This window comes from Dipodomys ordii, unplaced genomic scaffold (assembly GCF_000151885.1).
Source record: "Dipodomys ordii isolate 6190 unplaced genomic scaffold, Dord_2.0 Scaffold36, whole genome shotgun sequence".
NCBI classification, from domain to species: Eukaryota; Metazoa; Chordata; class Mammalia; order Rodentia; family Heteromyidae; genus Dipodomys; species Dipodomys ordii.
In genome coordinates this window covers 1,490,250-1,508,076 of record NW_012267252.1, presented here as the reverse complement: position 1 = coordinate 1,508,076, position 17,827 = coordinate 1,490,250, and the positions used below count along the sequence as shown (strand labels likewise).

General features: G+C 41.4%; 1 protein-coding gene across 1 annotated transcript in view; it reads left to right on the top strand.

The window, feature by feature from the left end:
* The window catches only part of Arhgap19 (Rho GTPase activating protein 19), a 32,441-nt gene extending 22,658 nt beyond the window's left edge, over window positions 1-9,783 (top strand). Inside the window, exons 9-12 of the mRNA XM_013017796.1 lie at window positions 1,933-2,031; window positions 6,459-6,569; window positions 7,292-7,367; window positions 9,680-9,783. Of these exons, the coding sequence (XP_012873250.1) occupies window positions 1,933-2,031; window positions 6,459-6,569; window positions 7,292-7,367; window positions 9,680-9,690 (297 nt within the window). The 3' untranslated portion in view covers window positions 9,691-9,783. The remainder of the gene's footprint in view (window positions 1-1,932; window positions 2,032-6,458; window positions 6,570-7,291; window positions 7,368-9,679) is intronic.
* Window positions 9,784-17,827: the final 8,044 nt, after the last annotated feature.

Below are 17,827 nucleotides of genomic sequence, written 5' to 3'. Positions count from 1 at the left end.
TTCTTCAGCTCAAGGCTAGTGCTCTACCACTTGAGCCACAGTGCCACTTCTGGCTTTTTTCCTTTTTGCTTATGTGGTGCTGAGGAATCGAACCCAGGACCTTGAGCATGCAAGGCAAGCGCTCTACCACTGAGCCACCTTCCCAGCCCTAAAACATTTTTTTTGTGTGTGTATTTTCTTTGTACTTTCTTCTCTTCTTCACTTGTATCTCAGACATTAAGTAATAGGAAAAACTAAAATACAAGAGGGTAAGATTATTCCTACAAAAAAACAAAAGGATAGGACACAGAGGGAAGGAAATGAGGCGAGGGATGAGAGGAGATGGGGTGGTAGGAAGAAAAATAGAGGTTTACTGGTTTTTACTGAGGAAAACAAAAATAAGGGATAAAGTGAGCCCTGGTGGACAGTCACAAGAAGAAAATATTTAAACATTATTGAATTTGTGTTGTGTATTGTAAGTCCTTCTTTAGTAAGTTTCTACATTTCCTTTCATGGAAAAAGATAGTAAAAAGGAAAAGCATTATTTTTGCCATTTTTAGAAAGTAGGAAATTATAGAGAATGTAAAGAAGAAAATAAACCACTCATTCCTTCATGGTTATATTTTGGGTATTTCAGTTTTTTTCCTATGATTATAGTTTTGCATATTTATGATCATATTATATACATTCTTTGGAGATAGGATCTGCTCAGGTTTGCCTTAAATTCCTTGCAAGTAGCTCAGTCTTTTGAGTAGCTGGGACTACAGGTTAGTGTACACAAATTTATAGTTTGGAAATGTTGAAAGTATAGTTAGAAAAGTCAGAAGAGTTGACATTTCAACTAGGTATTATGTTGCCATTATTATTATTGTTACTATCATTTTTTTGTCAGTGGAGGGGCTCCAACTCTGGGCCTGGATGCTTTCCCTCAGTTCTTCAGCTCAAGGCAAGCGCTCTTGAGACCACTTGAGCCACAGTGCCACTTTGGTTTTCTGGTGGTTAGTTGGAGATAAGACTCTCATGGATTTTCCTGTCTGAGCTGGCTTTTCACTGTGATCCTCAGGTCTCAGCCTCTAAGTAGCTAGGATTATAGGCATGAATCATCAGTGCCTGGCTTTTATTATTTTGTGTTTTTAGTCAGTTGTGGGGCTTGAACTCAGGGCCTGAGCACTGTCCTTGAGCTAATTTACTCAAGGCTAGGGTTCTACCATGTTGAGCCATAGCCCCACTTCTGGTTTTCTGGTGGTTAACTGGAGATAAGAGTCTCACGTACTTTCCTGCCTGGCTGGCTTTGAACCATAATTCTCAGATCTCAGCCTCTTGAGTAGCTAGGATTATTGGCATGAGCCACCAGTGCCAGCTTGTATTATTATTATTATTTAAGTGGGAAAATGAATAGCTAATCAAAGCATTGACTAAGACTATGCAGTATCTTTTGTCTCTCCTTTTCTATCTTGGATATCTCCACACAAAGAGCTGATGATGAAGACATTGAAAGTCTGCATTCTGATCTATTTCCTTTAGTGATATTGCTAGCAGGCAATTGTGAGCACTATTTAAAGAGCTTTAATAAAAAAATTCTGGTATAAAATTTATGTTAAATTAGGACTGTATAAGTTGTATCAGTAAGTAATTCTAATATCCAAGATACTTTATGCAAAAGAAAAGTCAAAATTTAATAGCAGATCGTGGGCAAACTCCTAAGCTTACTGAGTCTCAGTTTCCTTTTCTATGAGATAGGGATGGATAATTTCATATTCAAGGAATATGAGTTGCAGGACCTTTCAGAGTAATTTGATATGTTTGACTTCTTTCTGGAAGCATCTTTTCTTCCTTTATGATTTGCTTATCAATCTACTCCTGTATATATGTGCAGATTCACTTATTTCTTGACTTTTCTGGCATCACTTGATGGGAGAATATTAATAAGATGTCCTCTGTGTTTTCTTTTAGTTTCATAAACAGTCTTTGACCCAAACACCAGGCAGAGAACCGTCTACTCCCCGTGTCCAGAAGAGGGCCCGTTCGCGCTCCTTTAGTGGGCTAATTAAGGTAAGCTGTTATTGATCCTGAGGAAACTTAACTCTGAGTTATGAAGTTAATTCTATGCTCTGTATTAAGTTAATTTGTTAGGAGATAAAGGGAGAATTTTAAAAAGCTTTTATTTTGTAGTTTTACTGTGTTTCAAATGGAGGAGGATCTCTATGAAGTAAAAGAAATGAAAGCCATGGGGCTGGGAAGGTGGCTCAGTGGTAGTGCGTTTGCCTTGCATGCATGAGGCCCTGGGTTCAATTCCTCAGCACCACATAAGCAAAAAGAAGAAAGCCGGAAATGGTGCTGTGGCTCAAGTGGTAGAGCGCTAGCTTTGAGCTGAAATGCTGAGGGACAGAGCCCAGGCCCAGAGTTCAGGCCCCCCGACGGTACCCAAAAAAAAAAAAAAAAAAAAGAAATGAAAGCCTTTCTGGGTATAAAGAGAGATTTAATTTCTGTATAGAGTCCATTTTATTTCCTGACGTGCTTCACAAGAGTAAACCTACTTTTTTCTTTTTCCCCTCCCTCCTTCCCTCAATCCCTCCCTCCCTCCCTTCCTTGTATTATTCCTTCCTTCCTTCCTTTCTTCCTTCCTTTCTTCCTTCCCTCCCTCCTTCCCTCCTTCCCTCCCTCCTTCCCTCCTTCCCTCCTTCTTTCCCTCCTTCCCTCCTTCCTTCCCTCCGTCTTCTTTCGCTGGCACTGGGGCTTGAGAGAGCCTGGGTGTCGTCTCTGAGCTTCTTTTGCTAAAGGCTAGTGTTCTACAACTTGGGTCACAGCACCACTACTGGCTTTCTTTTTTTTTTTTTTGGTAATTTATTGGAAATAAGAGTCTCGTAGACTTTCCTGCCTGGGCTGGCTTCAAGCCATCATTCCAAGATCTCAGCCTCCTGAGTAGCTACGATTTTAGGTGTGAGCCACTGGCTCCTGGCTAAGCCTACTGTTTTGTTTATGTAGGTTTATTACATGTAGGTTTTTTTTTTTTGTTGGTCATGGGGCTTGAACTCTGGGCCTGGGCACTGTCCCTCAGCTCTTCAGCTCAAGACTAGCGCTCTACCACTTGAGTCACTGTGACACTTCCGGTTTTCTGGTGGTTTATTGAAGAGTCTCATGGCCTTTCCTGCCCAGGCTGGTTTTAACTCCGAACCTCAGAACTCAGCCTCCTATGTAGCTAGGATTACAGGTGTGAGCCACTGGCACCCTGCTTACTTGTAGCTTTTGATCAATTGTCATAAAGTAAATCAATGAATAAGTAAATACATATTAAAAAACTTAAAAATTTAAAATTCCCATACATAAATAACACATCTTATTTGATGTGGAAGAGCTCTCAGCCAATCCCACATTGTCGGTTGTGTTTAAATCAAATGTGATCTGCTGAGTGTTTTGTTGTTTATAGTTTGGTAAAAATATGTCCCAAAACAAGGGAAGAGTTAGTGTTCTTACTTTAAGAGTAAAGTGAACATTTGAGATTTGCGGAAAGCCAACATGTCTGTGGTTGGGTGGTATTATGGGAAAGACGGATCAGCCATCTGTAATATAGTATTGAACTCCATGTATCTTGAGCATTTCTGTTTTTTTCTCAGCAGTGGTCTCCTTGGGACCATGTATTATAGTTATCAAGGGTCTACTGTACTTCTTTTTTTTTTTATTGGGTCTGGTTGTGGGGCTTGAACTCTGGGCCTGGGCGCTGTCCCTCAGCTCTTCAGCTCAAGGCTAGTACTCTACCACTTGAGCCACAGCGCTACTTCCGGCTTTTTTCTTTTTGCTTATGTGGTGCTGAGGAATCGAACCCAGGGCCTCTGGTATGCAAAGCAAATGCTGTACCACTGAGCCACCTTCCCTGCCCCTACTGTACTTCTTTATGCAATTTACTATATCTGTGGAGTAGTGAGGAAATAGAGATGATTAGGGGAATTAGAAAAATGGGTTTTCTGGTTGGTCAAAGTATGAACCAATTAAACAGTGATACTCACTAAACCCTATATTGGAAATAAACTTTACAACTTGTAAAGGAAAGGGGGTCGGGGTGAAGGAGGGGAAGTGGGAGAAAATGAGGGAGAGGGTAACACTGTTCAGAAAGAAATGTACTCATTACTGTACTTACTTATGTAATTATAACCCTTTGCAATAAATTACATCACCTTTACAATAAATTTTAAATTAAAAAAATTAAAGAAGAAAAATGGATTTTCTAATAGGCTGGTGTACTTTGACACCTCACATTTTTAATTATTTTTTTCTCTTAAATTCATTGTTAGATCAAATATATTGTGATTCTGTGATGTTACTACCATTTTTATGTTTGCAGATTGAGTTTACAAATCTCCAGATTTTAATTTGTAGTTAAGGAATATTGCCATCAGGTGGCAGTAGATATCTTGGTTATGGGGCTCAGATTTTCATGTATAAATGAAGGCAAGGTTAATTTGGAGAGAAACTAGTGCTATTTTTGTGTTCTTCTGTTTTTTTTAAATTGTATTACCATTATTAAGACATAAATTTATCAACATTAAGGAGTCCTTTGAGTACTTTGCAAGTTTTTCCCCTTTATGCTGAAGTTAACAGTTGCAGATTCATTTAGCCCTAGTTTTTGTCATTATAATTTGTAGAAGTCTAGAATTTACTTTCAATACTAATCTCCTGAGTCTAGTAGCTTCTTGGACATTAGACTGGGTTGCCATCAGAATTTCCATTCCTTTCAACAGAGTGAAAGGCAACCTATAGAATGGGAGAGAATATTTGCATGTTGTGTATCTTGTTAGGAACTACTATCTAACATATATAAAGAACATTTATAACTCAACATCAAAAAACAACTTCAGCCGGGCGCTGGTGGCTCATGCCTCTACTCAGGAGGCTGAGATCTAAGGGTTGTGATTCAAAGCCAGCTTGGGCAGCAAAGTCCGAGACTCTTATCTCCAGTTAACCCAGAGAATTGGAAGTGGAGCTGTGGCTCAAAGTGGTAGAGTGCTTGCCTTGAGCTGAAGAGTTCAGGGACAGCACCTAGGCCCAGAGTTCAAGACCCAGGACTGATCAAAAACCTCCACAAAAACAAAAAAAACCACAAAAACAACTTCACTTCCAGGTGCTGATATCTCATGCCTGTAATCCTAGCTACTCATGAGGCTGAGATCTGAGGCATGTGATTTGAAGCCAGCCTAGGTAGAAAAGTCTGTGAGGCTCTACTTCCAATTAACCAGGAAAAAAATAAAAGAGAAAGAAATGGAGCCTGTGGATCGAGTTGGTAGAGTGGAAGCTTGGAGTGAAAAAGCTAAGGGAGCACGTGAGGCCCTAGGTTCAAGCCCTACTAACCAGCACAAAAAGTAAAAACAACAAGAAAATAACCTCCTCCAAACTCCCCAAAACTACAACAAACAAACAACAACCACAACAAGTAAAGAAAAATGAAAGAATAGCAATGATTTTAGGTATTTGGTACATGCTGTGGCCTCTTTTGTATGATATGGCTGGGAGGGCTTGTTCCAAGTTTTTAGATAGCTGAGTTTATTTTTTATTTTTGTGCTTCTGGGATTTGACTTGCTAGGCAAGCATTCTATCATGTGAGCCACACTTCCAGTCCTATAAGGATTTTTAATTTTTTTTTTAATTTTTTTTTTGTCGGTCGTGGGGCTTGAACTCTGGGCCTGGGCATTGTCCCTCAGTTCTTCAGCTCAAGGATAGTGTTCTACCACTTGAGCTACCACGCCACTTCCAGTTTTCTGAGTAGTTTATTGGAAATAAGAGTCTCACAGACTTTGCTGTCCAGGCTGGCTTTGTACTGCGATCCTCAGATCTTAGCCTCTTAAGTAGCTAGTATTACAGGTGTGAGCCACCAGCACACAGCTAAGTATTTTTTAACATAAGAAAATTGTAGTCTTTGCCAGGTGCTGATGGCCCATGCCTGTAATCCTAACTACTCAGGAGGCTAAAATCTGAAGATCACAGTTCAAAGCCATCTCGGACAGGAAAAAAAAATCTGTGAGGCTCTTTTCTCTCTTTCTTTCTCTCTCTCTTTCTCTCTTTCTTGTCAGTCATGGGGCCTGAACTCTGCCCTGAGCACTGTCCCTCAGCTCTTCAGCTCAAGGCTAGTGCCCTACCACTCAGTACCACTTCTGGCTTTTTCTGCTTATGTGGTGCTGAGGAATCGAACCCAGGGCCTCATGCATGCAAGGCAAGCACCTTACCACTGAGCCACCTTCCCAGCCCCTCTGTGAGACTCTTATGTCTAATTAACCATCAGAAAACTGGAAGTGGAGCTATGGTTTAAAATGACAGAGTATTAGGCTTGAGCAAAAGAACTCAGGGACAACTCCCAGGCCCTGAGTTCAAGCTCCATGACTGACAAGAAAAAAAAAAAAGAAAAGAAAATTGTAGTTTTGTAAGTCAATATAGCTATGTAGTGATGCAGTAAATGTTTGTAAATCAAATATATTCTGTTTGTAAATCAGCGCAAAGTCCTGGGAAGTCAGATCATGACAGAAAAGAGAAACAAGTCCCCTACTCGAGAGTCTATGGCCATGAGTGAATTGAAGAGCACCAGCAAAGAAAATATGAACTTAGTAAGATAATATTCTTTGGACTCTTTCTCTCTGTGTGTGTGTGTACATTTGTAAAAGAAGGAAGTTTGTATATTGTCATTTATTTTTACAGTTTTTCTGCATCATGTTGAATGTTTATTTATACTTACTATCTTTCTGTAGATTTTTTTTTTTTTTGGTGCCAGTCTTGGGGCTTGAACTCAGGGCCTGGCTGCTATCACTTGAGCCACAACCCCACTTCTGGCTTTTTTTGTGGTTAATTTCAGATACGAGTCTCACAGACTTTCCTGCCCAGGTGTTCTATGAACTACAGTCCTCAGATCTCAGCCTCCTACGTAGCTAGAATTACAGGCATGAGCCACTGGCGCCTGGATTTTCTGTAGATTTTTATTAACTCATTCACTAAACAAGAAGAATATAGCTAGTTATATAATGATGACCAATACAGTGTAGTAGCTATATAAACAAGTATTGCAGGGTGCAGTTGATTCTTACTGGGAGGTAGGTAGCATTTTATCTGGGTCTCCTTGGCTCTGTATTGACTGGATGGTAGTTGTCCAAGGTATCCTAGGTTTAGTTACTTCATTAAATCAACAGTAAATCAGTTAAGGTAAGTAAGGTGTAACTATTCCAGGCTTGGTCAAACTCCTCCCATTGAAATTGGATGAGTATTTCCTCTGTTGGTAAAGTCTGTAACACTGACATTAGATCATGTAAGCCACTGTAAAATTTTCTTGTTACAGTCATATTCTGGTTCTCCTGCTGTCATGACGCCAACAAGATTGAAATGGTCTGAGGGGAAGAAGGAGAGGAGAAAAGGTACTCATTTTACTTTGTCTTCTTTGTTCCTGAATGTAGTTCCTTTCTGCATCTATTCAGTGAGTAGCATTTTTTTCTTTTACTTCCCAGTGTATACAGTTGTAGTCAGAAGGGATGTAGGTTGATGTGCTATACTGTGCAGTGCCCTTCGGTTGCTCCAGACACTGACCCTACAAACACTGATCTCGACCTTCTTAGACAGGACTTGTATTTCAGTTACCTTAATTATACTTCATAAATAAGTTCAAAACAAATATAAGCTTTTTTTTTATCTTGACAACTCTACGGTGGAAAGAAAGAAATGAATTTCTTCAGAAAAATAGGGGTCCATGATAACATAAGACTTTGAGTAGGTTAGACAATGGCATTTTTACTTTCCCCCAGTTACTTCCTGTATCCTGAGATGCTGCACTATTCTTTTTTTTTTTTTTTTGTCGATTGTGGGGCCTGAACTCTGAGCCTGGGCGCTGTCTCTAAGCTCTTCAGCTGTAGACTAGTGCTTTACCTCTTGAGCCTCAGCCCCACTTCCAGCTTTTTCTGCTTATGTGGTGTTGAGGAGTTGAACCGAGGGCCTCATGCATGCAAGGCAAGCACTATACCACTGAGCCACCTTCCCAGCCCCACTATACTATTCTTATTTTCTTCCTTCCTCTGATTCTCTTTCTTTTTCTCTTCCTCCCTCCTTTCATTCTCCTTCCTTCTTTCCTTCCTTTTCCTTCCTTCTTTCTCCTCCCATCCCTCCCTCCCTCTCCCTGTTTTTAGCTTTTTTAATTTTAAAAAAAATTGCCCAGACTGGCCTCAAATTGGGATCTTCCTACTTCTATCTCATGAGTAGCTAGGATTATAGGCAAGCGCCACCACATCTAGCTACCTGTTGTGTTTTTACATTTTTTTTCTTTAGTTCTCTGCTTTTCTCTGCTCTTATATTTTTCTGCTCTTAGCAGCTTGGTCTGCTTCCATAGCTCAGTTCTGTTTTCTGTGTGACAACAGTTTCCAAACTGGCCTCTCCAGGTCTGAACTCTTCTAGACTCCAAGCCTGCAGTTTAGGTGGGTACCATACAGTTTTTTATTCAACAATGAATTGAATCCTAGATATTTTGGGCACTGATGTTAGTAAAATAACACACACTCCTTGAAGAAGATGATATTATCACCATTAACAGTATAATTGAAAAGGATTTGTATTTAGCATAGATTTCTTAGCTTTAGCAATATTGACCTTTTGCTTTAATTTCTTTGTTGTGTATGCTGTTTAACAGCTTCTACCCAGTTCATGCCTCTGGAACCCTTCCCTCAGTGTGACAACCAAACTGTCCCTAGACAATGCCATATGTGTCCTGAGGGGGAGAAGGAAAAATCACCCCCAGATGAAAACAACTACTTATTACTGGGCATTCTTTTCAGCAGTCACACTCTTTCTCATTCTTCAGAGCCCCGCCTAAACTGCCTCTCTTCTCTGGAACCTTTTCTGGCTAACCCAGCCAGATAGAGTTACTTTTTTTTCCTTTGAACTCTTACTGAAACTATTAAGGTATGACATCTAGTATGATTTACTTTAGTAGTATTTTCTTTTCTCGGTATCTAATTTCTTTTCCAGAAGACAGGAGTCAGATTTCAGAATATATTCTTAGGGGTTGGGACAGATGGAGCAGAGGAATAAAAGGAGTGACATTGCTTAAGATGCATTGATTAAAACTGCCATGTTGAATTTAAATCCCTTTGTAGAACTTGGATATAGCTCAGTAGAGCATTTGCCTACCACGTGCAAGGCCCTGGGTTTAATCCTACCGCCACAATAAAGAAAAAGTAAATAGAATGTACTGTGGCCTTCTGTCTTCTGTTCTTGTATGACAGTGCTGCAGTCAGTATGGAGTAAGCATTTGCCAGTGGAAGGTAATGCTGGTAAGAGCATGAACTCTTTCTTTACTTAGACTTGGGCCCACTTCCCTGTTTTGCTGCTTAGTAGCTTTATCTGGGGCTGTAGTTTCTCTGTCTGTAACATGGCAGGAATAGTGCCTCATGTGCAGGTGGTTATGAGGAAGAAGGAGATGTTGTGCATAATTAACAAGAGGAACACCCATATAAAAGGTACACCTACTTGATGGCAGGTGTTATTGCCATCAATACATTTAATGAACTGGGATTAGATTGAACAGACTCGATAGAGTCTCTACTTGGTAAAGAGTGAAATTCTTAAATATTTTGATCAATCTGAAATAGATATTAAATATAGATTCTATAGCTTTTAGGTAAAATGCTTGCAAAAAATATTTATAAATGTATCTAATGTTCTTGTTTCTCCTTCAACCTAGGATTCCTCTGAAGGATTTAGACCTCTCCTGTCATCCACCAGAATTTTCTCCTTAGTGGACCAGGTGTTATTTCTGCTCACTGCGAAGTTGGGACTTGCAGTTTGCTTGCTGCATTTTTGATTTGTGAAAGAATGCCAGTTTATGCCATACGTGACTGAATAACCTCTAACCTACTCACTGGCTATCAGTTATAAGCTGTGCCTTCTGAGAGAGTGCTGTGCTCTCTCTCTCTTAAGTATTATAAGGGAAAACCACTAACCAGAGAACAACCAACTTACGTTGTATAGTAAATCAGCAGTACCCGCTGGGCTCCAGTGTTCATTCAGTATGCTTTGTTAGGCCAGGTTTGTTTTTTGAACTGTTTTGTGCCCAACTGTCAGTGATTATTTTTTCAGAAGTACTGTTGATTTTAGTGGATTAGTAATTTTAACTGATATTTTGGGCTTTTCTCTGTTTTAATAAGGTTGAGGAGTAACTGGTTGTTATTTGTCACTTTTTTGTTTTAAAAGCCATTTCTTTTTGGATTGGTAATCCAAATGGACTCTTAAACTGGATACTCTTAAACCCCTTTTCTTCTTAAACTTGGGGAAGCTCTTGCTCTTATGAGGCTATATTCCTTAGTATCTTTTTGTGTTGAGAGAATTTATGGCTTTCTAGAAATTCTTTATTAGTTCTTGTGTCTGCAATTATAGGGGAGTTGACTTATTGTATTGAAAAAAGGAGAATATTGTATTTTATTGAATTTTTGCTTTTCCCTCTCTCCTTCCTCTTTCTCCCTCCTCCATCTCTCACTGTCTTCTTTCCTCAGTTATGTGAAAGTAGTTGTGTGGTCGCTGAGCTTATTTCCTTCACTCAGTATTCTCTAACCATATGAAATACTTGTCTGCTAAGAAAGGAAAAGTTACTGACTGCTTCACAGAAATCTTTGTCTGTGGCAGGAAGCTCTGGAGTGTGCCTGGAGGAACTGGCTGGCTTATATTCCTTTGGATGGGATTCTGTTGCACTTTTCCAGGCATCAGGTGCAACTAGAGCATCTCCTGAGAGCAAGGTGGGGTCACGAGAAAGGCATGAGTAGCAATGTCTGGAGTCTGATCGGATTTGGAGGAGAGCATTCTCACTGGGAAGCAGTTGGAGCTTCTCAGTGCTCAGGAGTGGTTCCTGCCACAGATAGTAATTGGAGCTGGAGCTGGAGCACTTGGCGATTGGATTGGACATGTTCATCTGTATTTATGGTGAAGAAAGAAAAGACATGGCTTTGATCTGGTATGAAATTATATTCACGGTGCAGAGAGCAGCACGTGGCAGATGAAGATGTTGAAGTGTGTGCCTGGCTGTTAAGCTGCATAACTGTTTCTGCCTTGTGTGTAAAAGCTGAGTCAGGCCACTGTGGGGAGGCAGGTATCCAACAAAATACGGTTTGCTGATCTAATTTTAGGCAGTTGGAAATCTTCACTATCCTAAAACAATGACTCCAGTGCAGCAGGGTTTGATTTTGTTTCTGGCCATCAGCCCTCTCTCCTGCTGGACTTTTTTTTTTTTTTTGTTAAGAAAAAAAAATAATTCTGTACCAGGTAACAATGAGTTTAAACAGAAATCCCTTTTGGTGTCAATACATCAAAATAGTATTCTTCCTCAACTCTTCCAAAGTAGTGTGTTTCCTTCCTTTATTCCTTAAGTGTGTTCTATCTCGGAGTGGCACAGTGGTCTGTTGAGCATGGACTGTCTTCAGGTTGAGAGAGCATGGCAGTGACTTGATACCCCCTTGTCATCTAGTTGGTTTTGTGTTTGAGAGAGTTAAGAGACAAAGGAGATGCTGTTTGGAAGAATGGAATCAGCAGCCGTAGGTAGTGTTCTGCGGTGAGGGTGCAGGTGAGATGCCTTTAGATAGCTGGACCCCTTGGGCAGTTCACATGTGTATTTGGGTATGAGTGTTTGGTTTATTTATTGAATATGCTTTCTCTTGTTTTAAGGGCTTTATCTTAGGGAAGCTGTGATCCAGTTGGGAGCCAAGGTTGAGGAATAAGCTGCCTAACCTTCTACTTGTAATAGTAAATATTCTAATCCTGTGGAATCTTCTAGGGAACTCAGAGAAAAACCGTTGCCACAGGAGGTTGCTGTCTACCTTCTGACATGATGGCAGTTGTTATTTTTGAGCCAGTATTTAATTTTTTTAACCTATATAATATGTTTAAAAATTGTTTTGTTGTGTTTATTTTCATGTTAGAAGAGTTTCTTTGGAAATGCCTCTTCTTGTGGCTTTTCAAGTTTCATTCCTTTTTAGAGTTGTCTTTGGTTTTGATGTGTGTCACTATGGGGCAGTGCCAGGGCACGAGCATAAAAACGCAGACCACCTCCTTCATTCACATCTGCACTGAGTGAGTGAGTGGAAGCCATAGATGCTGCGTTTTTAGCCTTTCACAGCAGTGGACTTTGCCCTGGGGCAAGTGAATTTGGTTTAGAAACCCTGCTCAGCAGTGGCAGAGGATCAGAAGGTCCAAGTGCAGGAGTGCAGGACATATTAGAGGAGTGGGTATTGAATTATAACTGAACTCACAGTTGGCCCACCACAAAGGAAAGCTCTTTGCTCTGCATGTCGGAAAGGACAGGGGACAATTGGGAGATGGGGTCATGTTTCACTGACTGGTGGTTGCTGGGTTTTCCAAGTGAGCTTTGTTGGTCAGGTTGACAGAGTAGAGCCATTCTTTCCTCTAGGGATTCAGGTTCCCTCACAGGATCCTGTGTCAGCAAATGGTTCATGATACTGCATGCAGTAGGGAGACTGGTATTGGAGGCTGTGCCCTAGTACCTGGCCGTGTGACCATGCTGAACTGGGAGGCCATCCTTGGGAGGGGCTTCCTTGCTTTGTACAGGGCTCTGCACAGAGGCTGGAAGCTAATAGTTCCCACTCTTGAAATGAATTCCTGAGATGAGAAACTCATCCCTGGTCTACTCCCCCTGAGGTCTTGAGACTAAAGATAGAACCGAGATCTAACCTGGGTGCCAGCAGGACTGTCCCAGAGCTGAGGGAGGAATTTGGGTTTCTAAATTGCTCAAGCTTTTGAATCCAGTGGTGGTTTGCTCAGTGCAGATTCACTAAAAGCTGGCTGTTGGAGACAACTAATGTTAAGATCAGTGTAAAGTTGATAAGAGGAAGGCTCAAGAGGAGGTGGAGTACAAATAGCCTGAGTGCTAGGGTTACCATGGAAACCACAGTGTGTGAGGCCATAGCCTGTGCTGAAGAGCTGTTGAGCATGCCTCTGACATGTTTAGGGACCAGCTGAACCTGTGGGGGAAGCATGCCCTTACCCTAGGAGCCTTTCTTTGTAGCAAGGACAGTGCAAATGCCCCTGAGCTCACTCAACCACCAAAATAAGGTTTCACCATTTTTTCTTTTTCTTTTTATTTTATAATATATATAATATGTAATTGTAAAGAAACAATCATATGCAATGTCTTTTATACTTATGTAATATTTTGAAATTAAATTTCCTTTGTTTCATATCTGCAGGCTTTGGCTGGTCTCTTGGTTCACATTTTGACCGATGGGTTGTTTTGAAGAAAGAATGCTTTTGATTCTGAGGATCGTGAGGCCTCTGAGGAAGTCATTCCTCTATGGCATATTTTGCACTTGGGTGGGAGAGTTCAGGAGGAGAGGGCTTTGGCTGATAAATGAGTTTGACCCGGGCAAGGCAGTACATACCTGTAATCCCAGCACTGGAGAAGCTGAAGCAAGGGGATCTTAGTGTGAGGCCATCCTGTCTCCAAACAAAGAAGAGAAAATAAGAAAGCCTGGAGCCACTGCACTCCTAAATTGACTTTGCCTCCTGACGTGGGCCAACCTACTTGCTCATGTCTACATTAGTCCAGAAATGTAGCTTGAGGACAGGAATGGTGAGGACGAACAAACCCCAAGCCAGTGGTTTCAGCATGGAGGACATTGTCTTTTCAAGGCCTGGCTTCTGATTCCCCCAAATAAAGGTAGGGGACAAAAGTTGAGGTTGTGCAATGGACAAGTCTTTTTTCTTTTTCTTTCCTCTTGAGATAAGGTTTCTTTTGTAGCTCAGGCTGGCCTGCAACTCCCTGTATAACCTAGGCTGCCTCAAACTCATGACCACCTTCACAGCCTTCACAGTTGTACATTCCTATACTTGGCTTCTTTCTAGAGAGTTGTTTTCAGTGCCTCAGTTGAATTTTTAATTTAGTGGAATCATTATCTGTGGGCAATAGAAAAAAGGAAGTAGAATGTCTAAAAATCATAAGCCTGAGAGGGAAAAAATTCCAAACAAATGAGGTCAGGGGGCTAGGAAAGAGCTGTTCCATGTAACAGAGTATCCATCATGGGGGTGGTATGCCGGCCATCCCAGGGGTGGGAATGTCAGTTGTCCACATACACAACATCTGGACCCTTCGACTCATGTCCATGGCAATTGCAAAGTGAAGGTTGATTTTACGATCCATGTCCATTGGCAGTGGCTCAGAGGGCAAATACACAGTCAGGTATTACTTAATGCTAAGATGCATTCTGAGAGACACATCACTAGACAATCTTGCTGTTGTGTGAACATCATAGAATGAACTTACACCAACTGAGTGTGGCTTGTTGATGCAGTGAAAAAAGATGGTAGTCATGAGATGTATATGTGAGAGCTGTGGAGGGTATAATGGCTACTGCTCTACAATAAACTTGTAAGTAGAAGTATACTTGCAGACAATGAAAAGGTATAGTATAGCAGCAGATGCATTAGTCAGTAGCAGTTGATCATCAAGTATTAGGTACTAAACATAATGGTGGCTGTTCCACTTTCGTATCACTGGCATCAGGCCACCACCACAAATATGCATGAGGAATGCATTAGTTAATAAGACACATCTGGGATCCTTGACTCATGGTCAAGTTGTAAAGGTAAAGTTGCACCTGAGATTGCTGCAGGTTAGATGTCACTAGGAAACAGTGTTCATCTCTGTACAATGCTTTTTCTTTGTTCTGTTATAACCTTATGGCACCAGCATCTATGCAGTGTCTTGTTCATTGAACCATCATGTGGCACATAGCAAGCTGTAGATATATCGTAAGTATGATATCTACTTTTAAAGAATGAACCCAAATGTAAGCATCTTAAATATAAGTGTTAACAAAAAATTAATCCACACAGGAAACTTCCTCCCTACCAGAAAAGAAATCAAGAGAAGAGAAATCAATACACCAACCAGGAGAATGGAGGCGGTTATGCTGGTGGGGCTTCAGTATTCGGTTCATTTCTATGGATGTTTGTGTGTTAAGGAAGGTCTTCGTATGAGGGAAGGAAAGATTCTGTCGCTGGGACCCCGAAAATGCCTCTGTGGAAACACCGTCTTCTAGAGAGTGGTGATGCTCAGAACAGACCAACTTCAGCCCTCCACTGGGCTGGGCTGTGTCAACAAGTGAGTGAGCAGCTACTTGCAGCTACTTGTGAGGACAAGTCGGTGGGAAAGCAGATACTGCACTCCTACCAAGAAAGTTCATTCATGTTTTGTTTGCCTTCAGCTCAGTCTTAAACACTGTTGAGGGATTCTTTATGGTTCATTCTCCACATGTCACACTTCTTAGTCTCAGAAACTCCTGAAGAGGCCAAGGTCTCATTCAGTCAGGTTGCATTATTCCTCTTTCTTGAAGGGCTGAGCACAGTAGTTCAGTCCCAGTTGACATGCACAGATGATGGTGAATTGGGTGATAGTACTAGCTGAAGGAACTCACACCAAGAGAATGTACATCTTAAGATTTGGCTCCTTTATCTGCCTCCCCATGACTGTGTAGTTACTCCTGTAACTTGTTTGCTTGTTAGGGAAATATAGATGATTAGGACCTCCCTACTCTGTCCATGCTATTGTGAAGTCTTAATAAAATCACGTATTGATAAGAGCTTTGAGATACTATAAATCTAGATCATGTAGATGTAGCCAATAAAGAAGATGTTCAAAACCAGTAGCTTTTTTTTTTTTTTCTCTTTTGGTCAGTTGTGTGGTTTGAACTCACACTGTCCCTGAGCCACAGTGCTACTTACAGTTTTCTGGTGGTTAATTGGAGATAACAGTCTCACAGACTTTCCTGCCCCGGCTTGCTATGAACCGCAGCCCTCAGATTTCAGCCTCCTGAGTAGCTAGGATTACAGGCGTGAGTTGTTAATATCACAGTGTTTACAGTGAATCTAGCACAAATGAACTTTGGCTATAAAAATTGACAATGTAAAAATAAGATGAGGGCCGGGGAATATGGCTTAGTGTAGAGTACTTGCCTAGCATGAAGCCCTGGGCTCAATTCCTCACTACCACACTAAAAAAAAAAGCCAGAATTGGTGCTGTGGCTCAAGTGGTAGAGCCCTGGCTCTGATCACAGAGCCCAGGCCCTGAGTTCAAACCCCAGGACTGAAAATAAAAAAAAAAAAAGAAAAATAAGACTTGCATATTATATTGAATTTATAGATTCTTTAGGACCTGGATAAAGTGGTCACGTTAAAAGTGTTGAGTGGGAAATGGGAATGTGGTGGGCATACATGCCAGCAGTGCTGCGGGTTTAATGCTGTGAGGCATTGGTATGGATTGCTGCAGTCATGGTGGCATGTGGAGGAAGGAGATGGTGAGCCTTCAGCTACATACATCTCCATGTGGGACAGAGAGCAGAGAAGGGGAAGGGGAGGATTCTTCGTCCCAAAAGCTGGGAGCGGTGGGGCTAGTAGGGGTAGGAAGGTGAGGAGCATCAGTTCTCAAACTCACAGGGATGGGTCAGAGTCTTGCTGAAACCTTGTCAGGCCACGCCCCTGGAGGTTCAAGTCCAGTAGGTCTGAAGCCCAAGAAGATGCATTTCCAACTAGTTCCCGGTGGATGATGGAATTGTTGATCTAGGGATCACACTGAGAGCCCTGCGTGCAGCAGTAGCAGTGATGAACAGTTGTGGCCCGTGGTGGGGGCAGAAGGGGCTCACTGAGGGAAGGGGTGGAGCTAGTGTGTGAACCGAAGGACACTGGACGGAAAGGTCAATCCCAGGACTACAAAAAGCAAAAACCCCAGATGAAGTTGTGAGTTGTTCCTAGTACTTGTATGCAGTTGACACAGAGAGTTGCCAGCAGGGTTGTAGCTGGAGCTGGTAGTCCACAACTAGGGAGGTTGATTAGCTGAGACTTAGTGCTAAAGGGAGAGTAGGAGGAAAATAAATGCAGACTCTGACAGTACCCAGGAGCTGTCTCTTCTAGTTTTCCCACCATTTTGACCAGCTGCGAGGGGAAGACTTCCAATTGACTGAGTGAACAACCACTGTGCCTCAGGCATTTCATATGCCCTGCCACATTCAGTCCTCATAATGGCATGACACAAGTGTCGCTGATCCATTTTAAGGATGAGGGAGCTGCCTTGAGAAGTGAAGGGACTTGCTCATTATCGAGTGGAACGAGGATGCAGTTAGCCTTAGGGGGGACTTGTCTAGTTTAATCTCTGCTGCTTCCCCACCTCCACTATTATCATTAAAACGTGTAGTCAGTATAAGTCTTTGGGATCCAGTATGTATTTTACACCTATGGCACATCTCAATTCGAGCATGTCACATTTCATTTCGTGCGCTCAATAGCCACCTGTCCATGTCCTATGCACAGGAATGAGAACTGGCAACCAAATGTGGGCCTGTAATCACCATTTCTGCCACTAGATGATGCAAGTGACTTTTGCTAACATGCCTGATCTTAAGAGTGGGTGAGGACTTAACCTGTCCTGCCTTTATTTGTTTAAATTAGCCAGAAATGAGTTTGAACGATTGATAGAGTACATTGTATGTGTATATGGAGATTTCACAATGAAATTCCCCTTGTGCAACTAAAATATATTAATAAAGAATCTAAAAAAAGGATTCCATCTCAAAGCTGTTGATCAGTGGTGGGGTGGGAGTCTGGGAAAGCGAAGGCAATAGAGAAAATTATTCTGATTAAAGTACAATATATGCAAGTCTGAAATATTTGGTAAAATCCTGCACATTATAAAAGTAGCAGAAAAGTAAAAATAGGCTTTTGTTGGGTTAAGTGTACTAGTGGGCGGAGGAAAGGCTAATGGAGAGAGCAAATGAAGATGAAAATGGTAGTAGTTTGTTTGCAGGTATGAACACAGAACAATGAAATCTGTTGAAAA